Source organism: Rhodamnia argentea, chromosome 11 (assembly GCF_020921035.1).
Source record: "Rhodamnia argentea isolate NSW1041297 chromosome 11, ASM2092103v1, whole genome shotgun sequence".
Taxonomy (NCBI): domain Eukaryota; kingdom Viridiplantae; phylum Streptophyta; class Magnoliopsida; order Myrtales; family Myrtaceae; genus Rhodamnia; species Rhodamnia argentea.
In genome coordinates this window covers 3,966,812-3,978,879 of record NC_063160.1, presented here as the reverse complement: position 1 = coordinate 3,978,879, position 12,068 = coordinate 3,966,812, and the positions used below count along the sequence as shown (strand labels likewise).

Sequence of the window (12,068 nt, the reverse complement as noted above, 5' to 3'; positions counted from 1 at the left end):
AAAACGATATACTTTTTTGAAAACCCAAGTTGAAAAAAAAGGAGCCACAAGCCCTCGCCCGTGGGCTGACGCCACTGTTGCCAATCGCCGTAAAGGGCCGGCGACGGTCGTTGGGGCCTAATAGTTTTAGCATGCACTTATTAAATGTTTCAAGAGACTCAATCACGCTGGTATACTTATTCTTAGATCTAATAGTTGAACTATGTCGGAACAGTTGGAAGGAAAATGAATCTCTTGTCGCACTAGTAAAGTCAAGTGAGCACAGTCCAAAACATGAAACACGATCCACGACAACATCCAAGGAAAAGTCGTGTGTTTGTGAATTGTCTAGACAGTTTCCGATGTTCATATCCGAACTGAACATGAGATGAACGTGGAACTTCTGCGGAGAAAACCTGGGTTGACTCGAGCATTTCCCATTTCCTCGAAGCGAGATCACACAACCAGTCAATGTCAACTCTGCTTTTTACAGGGAGCAGACCCAAAGAAATCAGCTCGATGGCACGTGATGTTCGGTCGTTGATTGAGGTAAAGATGATAGGGCGAGGAGCACCTAAAGGTCACAAATCATATGTCTAGTGTACTAATTGAAGCGAGAATTTCTCTATTAGTTGGTTTGTCACGTCGAATTATTAGTTCATGATGAATAGAAACAATGTAGACAAGCCAAGCCAACGGCCAAGACGATAAGGCACTTTTGTCTCGCTATCCATTTTTCGAGGGGGAGTGCCCCAATTCTTATGGAAGCTCGTCATCTTCTTAGTTTGACGCCGATCAAAATCGCAGCTCAACGGCACCCATATGACCATTCAACACATTATATTTCTTTTATATCACGAGAAATTTGTCTCCTCATGTAATAGTTTTATAGATAAACAATTTGTGATTAGAATCGCATCCAATGTACAAGAGGATAAGGGCCTAGATCTAGATCCATATAGATCGGGTCGATCATAGCCGACGGTGCCATATGGAGCCCACCATGGCGAATTTGCACTTTGTTCCCTGTCTTATTGAGTATTTCGCTTTTGAACCTTGTACTTTGTTTGGTTGTAATTCTCATTTTGGTACTCTTCTTTGGCAATAATATTAGCCTTTCCATAAAAGATAGTCGATCAAAATTCACCGGAAATTGCTGAACCATCAAACATGGAAGTTATGCGCATAAGTTTTGAAAGTTAAATTACGCTTTTGATCCTCGTACCTTTAGGAACGATCAGCTTCGATCCATATGCTTAATTTTAGTGACAGAACTACCTATAGCATTTCTCAAGGACAACTTATTTACTCCCATAGCATTTCCATCCAATATCTTGTGAAAATGTCAAATTAAAACGAACTATTAGTGGCCAATCTGATGGATAGTCCCATCCCCGTTACGATGGTTTTCATTGATTCAACGAAGGCTTCCTCAATTTCAACTTCAATTCATATCGGTTTCCCATGATTACTTTTACACAAACACAATAATTTTCAAATATTCTAACTACAAATTTATTTTTCTGGTCAGATAACTACAACTTTAACTTGCTATCCAATCGATAAGATTTGTAACATTGCAAAACAAAATACATGGCCTAAATGTGAGCGATGATCAAGAGTGTTATTTGTTGAGAAACTTACGGGGAATATGACATAATGATTATTGAAGTTTGCTCCGATATGCAGTGTCATCCATGTACTTTTAATTTGTTCGATGTGATTCTTGAATTATTGGTAAATGTTCAATTTTTACGTCATTTCATATAGTGCAGGAACTAACTTGACCATTTACCAATAAATTAGGGACGACATTTCAAGGACAACATTGCACATTGGACCAAAGGTCAAAGACCATATTGCATAATTAAAAGTCAAGTGACGGCATTACATATTGGACACAAATTCATGAGCTATTTATGTAGGCGTCGCGCCATATGTCAGTTGCTAATGGTAACTTAGCAATTTTCGACATATTTTGCGCTGAATTTTGACAAAAGCACTTGAGCTAGTTTTGGAGACTAGTACAAAAATTAATATTATCATCCAACAAAACATAAGAATCAAACCTCAATTTTCCCAAAAAGTGTAATTTCCTCATAAAAAACCTCGAGTAAAATGGATACAAATTTGACTGCCAATACTTTGAAAGTAGGAAAAATAACATAAATGATCTTTAAACTTTGACTTAATGTGTAATATGATCTCCGAACTTTTAATTTATTTAATATGGTCCTTGAACTTTGACCTAATATGCAGTGTGAGCTTTTATTTTATTCAATATTATCCATGGTCTTAAAGTATACGATCAATTTAGCCCTTTAATTATATGAAAATGTTCAATATTGGCCTTCAATAATATTGAATATTTTCATATAATTGAAGAACTAAATTAAACATATACCTAAAAATCAGAGACCACATTGAACAAATTAAAAATTTATGAACCGCATTACACATTGAGTCAAAAGATTATACCTTGAAATACTTATCAATTTCTTCTAGGCTGTCTAATGCTAACAGATACTCCCAGATATTAAGTATAGTTAGTTAAAGAATATTTATTAATCACACATATGAAACAAACACTTTAATTTTTTCAATTTTTTTCTAGTTGCTTAAAAATTAGTGTTCTAGGACACTGACAAAATCCATCAATTGTTAAATGAATCGCATTCACAAAGACCAGTTTCAAACGAGTGCACTCACTCAATTTCAAAGGCCACAATGGCCTTTGATCTTTATTGCTTTTCGTCATGATTTCAAATGATAGTCTCACAGAACAACCATACAGAAAGTACACAAACAACATTCCCCTTGCAGATTTGCTAAAACGATGCACCCATATCCCTAGTAACACAACGATAGACATCAAGTAAACTACAAATATCACCGGAACTCGGATCGGGGCGAAGAAAGGTCGACGGTTTGGAATCGGCTTAAACACTCAAGGAGAGAAGCCGTTGCGTCCCCATCCTTCTCTTCCTGAGCCTCTCAGCTATGATGAAAGATAGCTCCAGAGCCTGAGAAGCGTTGAGTCTCGGGTCGCAGTGTGTGTGGTAGCGCGAGCTCAAATCGTCGAATGTCACGGTCCGTGACCCTCCGATGCACTCGGTCACGTTCTGACCCGTCATTTCCAGATGAACACCTCCCGGGTGACTTCCCTCTTGCTCGTGGACATCAAAGAAGGCCCGCACCTCAGCCTACCAATCACAAAGAAATTGCATCATCAAGCTGTTCCAAGTATATTGCCGCGAAGTAATCGTATTTATGGAGGAGTCCTTACCAGAATTGCATCGAAGGCACGGGTTTTAAGTCCACAAGGTGCCTTAATTGTGTTTCCGTGCATTGGATCACAGACCCAAGTCACAATCTGTCCAGCTCTTCGGACTGCCCTAATCAAATGTGGGAGTTTGACTCTCATGTTCTCGGCACCCATCCTACAGATCACTGTGATCCTTCCGGGCTTGTTGTGCGGATTAAGGATCTCGACAAGCTTGACAAGCTCATTGGGGTCCATCTTGTTGCTCACCTGAAAACGGATTTTTACATCAGCCAGTCAATGACCAGACAACAGTGAATCAGGGAGCATGAAAAGTTGAAATCCACACTAGTAAATAAATCACACCAAAGCAAGCACGATACAAGGTTACTACAACAATTCCATGCTGCATGTGGTGCCATACAAGTCGAGCATGTATAACTAGGAATTGATTGAGTTCAAGTTATTACTTATAGCACAACACACCTTAATTCCGAGGGGATTCGCAATTCCTCTCAGGAACTCGACGTGTGCACCATCCAGCTGCCTGGTGCGCTCTCCGACCCAAAGCATGTGAGCAGAGCAGTCGTAGAACAGGCCGGAGGTTGAATCAAGTCGGGTGAGAGATTGCTCATAAGGCAAAAGCAAGCACTCGTGAGAGGTCCAGAATTCGGTTGAGGTCATGATCGGGTGATCAACCGTGAGCCCAGCAGCAGCCATGAACCCCAAGGCCTCGTCGACCCTGTGAGCCAATTCCTGGTACCTGTTCACCATTCCCAAAAGCAATTAAATCAAGTTTTGCCATTTGATTGCTGATACTTGGCAAAAGCAAAGTTATCTTCGAATACGAGATCCTCAAGAGAAATGAGCTTTATACCTATCCCCTTGTTCGCTGTGCTCAGCGAAGTCCAGATTCCACTGGGTGACTCTCTGCATGGCGGCGTAGCCTCCAGTGGCGAAGGCCCTCAAGAGATTCAGAGTGGCCGAGGCTTGGCAGTAAGATCTGATCATCCTGTGAGGATCGGGAATTCTCGACTTCTCATTGAAGGCATCGCCATTTATGTTGTCCCCCTTGTAGCTTGGCAGCTTCACCCCGTTCTTCTCTTCAAACGGGTCGGATCTCGGCTTCGCAAACTGTCCTGCCATTCTCCCCACCTGAGCGAATTATACCCGCAGATTCCGTCAATTATTTGGCTCGTGCTCATCCTCATGAAGCCATATCAAACCAAACTCCACATCCATGCTCCGAAATGGACAGCCAAGAGAGCAACAGATCTCCCGGTCAAAATTTAGCACACCCAAAAGCATATCAAGGACAGACAAATCATCTCTGGTGTGGTGTAATGTAATGTACAGTTTCAGATCTAGTGATCTATATGATGAGCTTCTCATCTAGATCCCAATTCATAGATCTTTGGTCTTTACACGACAAAATTAAAAACAGAATCTTTGTACAAATCAAGATTTCCCTGTCCAGGGCAACCTCGCATGCATCCCGCCCACATCACACTCAGCCCTTACTTGGTCAGAAGAGGGGCCGCCCTCTTTTCTTTTCGGCACCAATCCTTTCCTTGTTTACTAGTAGTCTCAACAAGACCCGCCAGAGTCGTTTCAAAGATTCAAGCTTTTGAAACAGCTTGACGTGCGCATTCTTACACGAGATCTTGAAACTCATCCTAGACACTCCCATATAAATTTGGGTCAAACACATCAACGGTGATCCGATCCTTCGCACGCAAACCTCAGATTAAACGACAATGACCACACGAATCGCCAAGACGAAGGAAATTGATAATACCTTGATCACAGGCACTTGACCTCCGAACATGAGGACGACGCCCATCTGGAGGAGCACCCGGAAGGTGTCCCGGATGTTGTTGCCGCTGAACTCCTTGAAGCTCTCTGCGCAGTCGCCGCCCTGCAGGAGGAACGCGTTCCCCATCGCGGCCTCGCCGATCCTCTCCTCGAGGCTCCTCGCCTCCCCGGCGAACACGATCGGCGGGAACGACTCGATGGTCTGGAGCACCGACTCGAGCTCCTTCGCGTCCGGGTACTCAGGCAGGTGCAGCGCCTTCTTCCCCTTCCAGCTGTCCACCGCCCACTTCCCGGCGGCCGGGGCCGCGGGCTTGGCGGCCACCGCGCCTGCTGGGGCCTTTGCGGGCTCGGCGGCGTGGACGGCGGAGATGGGGCGGGGCCTCTGGTGGGTCTTGGGGGCGACGAGAGAGAGCACAGCCGGTTGGTGGTGGGGTTGATGGGAGAGGGCGCGCATGTCGCTGCAGAGCGATTTGGAGGAGAGAGTGGAGGTGTTTGCGAGAGCCATGCTTTCTTGCTCCTCGTTCTCTCTCTCTCTAAATTGCTCTCTTGTTCAGGAGTTCTAGAGAGAGAGAGGGGTGGTGGAAGGGAGGAGGGGGGGATTCACAAGCAGAGGAGAGCAGAGAGGCGCGCTTTTATAAGGTTTAAGAGGAAAACAGAGAGAGAGTGGAGAGAGAAAGTGGGTTGACAGTCTAGAGAGAGAGAGAGGGAGGAGGTGGCTGGAGGCGGAGGGGCGGTTTGGTGGGTAGCTCTCCGGTCAAAGGAGAAGGGTGGGGACAGGGGACAGGACCGTGGAGGAAGGTAGCTAGGAAATTAGAGCAGACCAGGGGTGCATTTGTAAATATACTTAAAATCATGGGAAGAATGAAAAGACGTATATTGATTTTGATGGATATTATTTTTTCCTCACGGGTGAAAATTGATTCACCACAGCTCAGAAGATCGGTTGAAATTGGGGTAAATACCATTAAAAATTCAAAACAGATACTTATGATATATTTATCCTAACTTAACTCTGTCGCAAAAAAAAAAAAATCTCAAATTATTACCTTATGACATGTCTGCCCTCAAATTAATTTTTGTTTCACGAGAAATCTCAAAATTCGGATCTCATAACATACCATAAATTCACCATCTATATCGGATCTTATACTTGGACAAAAAAATATATATATATCAGATCTTATATCATTAATTGAGGGTAGATTTGGGTAAGTGTGTAATGGAATATCAATTTGGGGTTTTATGGAAAAATTTTATTTTGGAGTAAATATGTCACTAGAATATCGGTTGAGGATTTTCTGTGAGACCAAAATTGAGGTAAAGGCATAATGGAAACCAGTTTGGATTTTAAATGATATTTAACCTCAAAATATTGTGATTTATTTTAATGTGATTTGAAGTAATCTTTTTTAATAGTTTCAAATTTTCCAATTCCTTTTCAACCTCTAAAAATATTGGTTTGTTGAAGGTATATCGAGCGCAGATTAATTGCGATTTATCTCAACTTGCATTTGATGGTGCGACCACAGTAGAATAGCTCTAGCAATGCACATACATGGCTTAAATAGAATTGTTTCCACTACATGTATTGAATACCTCTAGTAACTCATAGTGGATTGTTGATGCTTGCCGTTTCCTTCCATATTCTCTAAATTATCAATTAAAGCAAAATGTCAAAAAGTATGAATTCATACACTTTCAATTCATTCGAAAAGATGCATGAATTTTTATTCAAGAGATACATATTCACATAACATCATAAAAAGCACGACATTTTATCCCATAAATACGCAACCTATAGGTGTAGGCTTTCACTCAATACTTGACTAAATAATCGAAGCACTTGAGGCTACATTAAGGGGGACACATGACATAAGAAATTGTGAGACAGACCGTCCAAGTTGGACAATTGTCTCAGCCACCGACTTGTATGATAAGTCTGTCTATATAATTATGAGCTATGATATGAGGATCATTGAAAATACAAATAATGAGATTCAAGGCTGGATCACTCGAATACGTTCAGGTCTAAAACTAATAGCTATCTTTTAACAAAAATACAAATAAGCTCTTTTGCTTTGCTTACTAATTCGATATTCGATTTTCGACTATTAAGGAGACGAAAAGCTTTGTGAAGTAAAAGAGGAGAGGGCCGCAAGGTGCTACTAAAAACCTAAAACAACTTTCTATTTCTACTTATATCTTGTAAATTGCCTCCCGAGATTAAAAAAAATGATAATCGAATAGATTGCGAAATAGAAGAACACACTAGGAGTCTTGGAGAAGAGATGAAATTAGAGAATCAAAGGTAAAAAGGCGAACTGTTCAAGATAAAAATAACCATGACTTTTACACAAAAAGAAGCACAACCTTTTTGCGCAATGGACAAACATATCCATCGTACATGTCACCACAACGGTGACATGTACGATGGATATGTTAGTTCAGCCAAAACGACATTGTGTATTTAAAATATATAGGGTTAATATCACGGAAAATCCTAAACCGGTATATTTGTGATAAATTTATCCCAAATTATTTTTTTTAATTACAAAAAACCTCAAATTGGTATACTTATGACAAATTTACCTCAAACTGTTATACATGTGACAAATTTATCCTCCGTTAGTTTTTGTTAAATTTAACTATCAAATTGCTGAGTTGGTGACACGTGACAATTGACAGGGTACACTAGTTTGGGATTTTTACCCTCTGTTTGTCACATGTTTATCAATTTAAGATTTTTTGTGATATTAACTCAATTTAACGGAGGATAAATTTGTTAGAGGCATACCAATTTAGGGTATTTCATGGTCAAAAGAATTAGTTTAGGGTGAATTTATCGCAGATATACCAGTTTAGGGTTTTTGGAGATCAAAAAAATAATTTAGGGTAAATTTGTCACATGTATACCAGTTTGGAGTTTTTCATAATCAAAAAAATAGTTTGGGATAAATTTGTCACAAGTGTACCAGTTTAGGATTTTTCATGGTATTAATCCAAATATAGACGCGAATAGGGCTTTGTCTCATTCTTTTCAGATAATGTAGAAAGCAAGAGTCTTACCTTAACCAAACTTGCAAATTTGATACCTAGTATTTATTCCAAACCCGAGTTTGCAAATTAAGGTTTCAAATGATCGACTTCGAGCGAACTTGTGAGTTTGCGTCAACTGTGAACTTGGGGGGTTTCGTATTCGCCAAATAGGATTTCAAATCATCAATTCGAAGAGAGCAGGGCAAGCCCTCATTCATAATCGAAGCTGTCATTTTTGCTCAGCTACCATGTCCATCGTAAACAAAACCGCCATTGACCACCTCAGATGCCGTGTGTTGACAAATGGCTTGTGTTGCATGCGTGGATATGAAATTTTAATTATGTAAATTCAATGAAAAGAAAGTACATATATATAATGCAAATAATATAAATCGTACCTAAATTTTGCCCAAATATATAATATTGTTATTGAACTTTTAATTTGTTTAATACTGTTATGATGCACGTGTGAGTTGTATTAGAAAGTCTCACATTGGATAATTGATGTGATGAGAAGCAGTTAATATATCCAAGTTGGACCCACTTTAAAACTAGATATGTTGATGGGCTAGGATTTAGACTCCCTCTTAGTGATTTCCCTGGCTGAAGGTATCAGATTTCTATTGCGCATTCTCAATAAATGATATCGGAGCCAATGGTTAACACAATTTCTAAGTCGGTAGGTGAAATATACATAACATTGGGGCTCACATGTGAAGGGGAGATTGTTAGGGTACAAGTATGAGTTGTGTTAGAGAAGTCTCATATAAGATAATTGATATGGTGTGGAGTAGTTAATATATTCAAATTGACCCATAACTCATTGGCTTAAACTTTTGAGTGAATGTGGGTCCAATTGGATATGTTGACCGATTCGAACTTGAGCTCCCTTTTGGTGTTCTCTTTAGATGAAGATATCGAATTTCTATTGAGCGCTCCCAACAAATATGATTTCTAAACTTTAGTTCAATATGCAACGTCGTTCATGAATTTTTAATTTATTCAATGTAGTCCTGAACTTTTAATACATATTCAATTGAGTCTATGGGCTATGCGAAAATGCTCAATATTGTTATTCCAGCAATTCAATGTCATGGATAATATTAAATTTTCGTATGATCCGTGTACAAAAATCTTAAAGTTCTCAAAATTATACACTAATATAAAGTTCGAAATCTTTTTAAATAAATTAAAAAATTTAAAAAACTATATTTTATATTAAATTTATCAATATACGTGAATAATGACCCCTCCTGAATGGGTGCAGTAGAAAGCGTCCTAAATTCCAAGCCCAACCGTCATCAACCGTCTTATGACGCCCTCAGGTCATGAATCCGTTTGATTCTTGGGACAGATGAGAGAAGGGAAAAAAAAGGACGAAGACTGATCACAGCAGCACCTGGAATGATGATGAATCTAGGGATGACGACGTGTGGCTTTCGGGATGTAAACGCATCCACGAAAGAAAAAGTTTAGTGCAATCCCAATGCACACTACAGCAGAGATTAAGAAAAGATTATGGTGACATTAATCTCTTTGGGCGTCGACAGACAGCAAACTCTCTCTTGTTACTTAAAAAAAAAAAAAGTATGAGTGCGTTTGGCAACGATTCTTATTCAAATTGATTTTTTCCGATTCTGTTTCCCGAACGAATTTTAGAAAATTAAAACGCGTTTAGCAACTGTACAAAACTTATATTTCCGGAACAGAAATAAATTTGATAACTGTACAAAATTTTTATTCTCAAGAACAATTTCTCTTCCTAATTTTTTCATTTAAGTCAAATAATTACGTCTTGTCACTATAAAGTCAATGTATATAGTGTTAACCTATATAGAATCATTAATAAAATGAATATAGATAATACATAATCCATAAGTAGTCTATTTCGTAGAGCATGAACACGTATACAAGATCCTTAAGAGAGAATATAAGCTCAATAGACAATTTACACTTAAATTTTTGCCACTAATTGACATGGAACTAGAGGTATCAAACCGGTGTGTCGAGTCGGGTTTGAGTCGGATTGAATATGATCCGAGGGAGGACACATTCATGAAAAGCGAGAAGCCATGCCGTGGGGGACTAACCAACTATGAATAGATCTTACTTAGGGCTAAGAGTAGGAACATCAATTCAACGACTTTTATATTTTTTTTACAGTTTCAATAAAAATCAATATATGAAAAACTTAAGTAGAGTTTTGTATTCCTAATTATTCTGAATTTTTGTATTAACTCATTTAACCCGTATTTGCCCATTTCCATCCAATATAAATCCAACGACTTATACTCGATCCAACCTATACCCGACTCGACCCATATTACTTATATACTTCTATATTTAACCAAATCATGAACCTTTTTTTTTTTAATTTGTTAAGAAAAATGATATTGCTAAAATACTTTCATGCAATACAATGAAATATTTCTAATATTTTTTAAAATTATTTCTTATTTTTATAAAAAGAAATTATTTTTAATTTTTTAAACAAAATTTATTTTATTTTTAATTTTTCTTTTTCTTCGGTAGGCGGTGACGTTCTCACTTTGTTTGTCTTGTTTCTCAAAAGTGATTTTGATAAAAATAATTAAATTTTTTTTATGATTCTTGTTTCTACTTCAAATCTGTTCTCAAGAGCAAAATCAAAGAATTTGAGAATCAGAATCATTTACGTTAGTAAACCCGGTTTCTCATCTTTTTATGTTCTGGAAAATAAAGTCAGAGAATCAGAATAGTTGCTAAACATGCCCTAATGCTCCATTTTTTTTCGCGAAAAATAAATATTTAAAAATGATCGCTTATATCACTTGAAATATTTAGTCAATAAAAAATATCTTCATTTTCGACAACTAACTTATATATAAACATTTTGGTGCACGATTAACATATTTTTCATTCATTCTTCTTCTTAATGATACAAGAGATCGTTTCTAAAGAAATATTTTCAATATTATTCATTTTCTACGAAATAAATGCATAGCTGCGTTTAGATAGGACTCGATATAATATGATAAAAAAGATTTCAAGAATATTTTCATATTATAACTATTGTTTGGTGAACTGCAAATTTAAAGTTGGATAAACAGAGGTAAGATGTGGCTAAGATCGGCTTTATTTTCCTAAAACATTAGGATACTTTAGAAATTATTCAGTAATGAGTTTTGATGAGGGAGTTATTGTTGAGCAGATATTTGTGCCATATGAATTCGGACACAACATCGATGGAGCATGACCTGTTGATCTTTTTCGCTGTCTTGTCGAGTGAGTAAAAATGTGCTGAAAAATATAATTATTAGACATCATTCCACAAGTTGAAGATGCACTCATGCAGGTTGTCCAAGTGATCTACCTTTAAAAGTCGATGATCAACTTCGAGTTTTTCATAACATGTCCAGACCCCTTTCAAATGTTACAAAGGTTCAAGCGGTTAAAGAATGATGGATATGATATCATGTCACACCAAACAATCGATTAAAGAATAAGGTTGTGGAGATACTCGATTTTGTGGTTGGAGATCCTAGCCAAACACCACGGAAGAGATGGCCAGACTTGATTGCCACCGTCGCCAGAGAGGCGGCCTAACACGGAGGAGAGTCGGTGATTGTGTGAAAAACCCAATTCTTTTCATGTCTGCTCTCTTGATAAATCATATCCTCATCTATCCATCCCCTCCTCTAGGTTTTTTTTTTTTTTTTTATCCTGGTTATATCCCCTTTATCTTATCTTGAATAGCTACCAAGCATATGATATGATATCATGGCTTTTATCTTGATGACCATACACAGCCTAACAATCCGAACAACCCAGCTCATTTCACAGTGGTTAATCCACTTAGAAGAGTACTCACAACCCTTTTGATATTTAATGTGGGACTTAGAGTGTCACAATAATAGCATAAAAGAACTCAATTTTCTTATTCGGTTTTTGCTAAGCAGGCTCTATTACTTGCTAAAAAGTTTGTCTATGCCTTTAT

At 38.3% G+C, this 12,068-nt stretch overlaps 1 protein-coding gene across 1 annotated transcript; it reads right to left on the bottom strand.

Annotated features, from left to right (window-relative positions):
• Positions 1-2,688: 2,688 nt before the first annotated feature.
• Positions 2,689-5,645, bottom strand: LOC115739394 (phospho-2-dehydro-3-deoxyheptonate aldolase 2, chloroplastic-like). Its single transcript, XM_030672452.2, has 5 exons — positions 5,040-5,645; positions 4,119-4,396; positions 3,728-4,004; positions 3,266-3,511; positions 2,689-3,182 (listed from the first exon to the last, which is right to left on the bottom strand). Exons 1-5 carry the CDS (start codon positions 5,559-5,561, stop codon positions 2,919-2,921), a joined length of 1,587 nt encoding a protein of 528 aa, XP_030528312.1. The 5' UTR covers positions 5,562-5,645; the 3' UTR covers positions 2,689-2,918.
• Between the last annotated feature and the right edge of the window lie 6,423 nt (positions 5,646-12,068).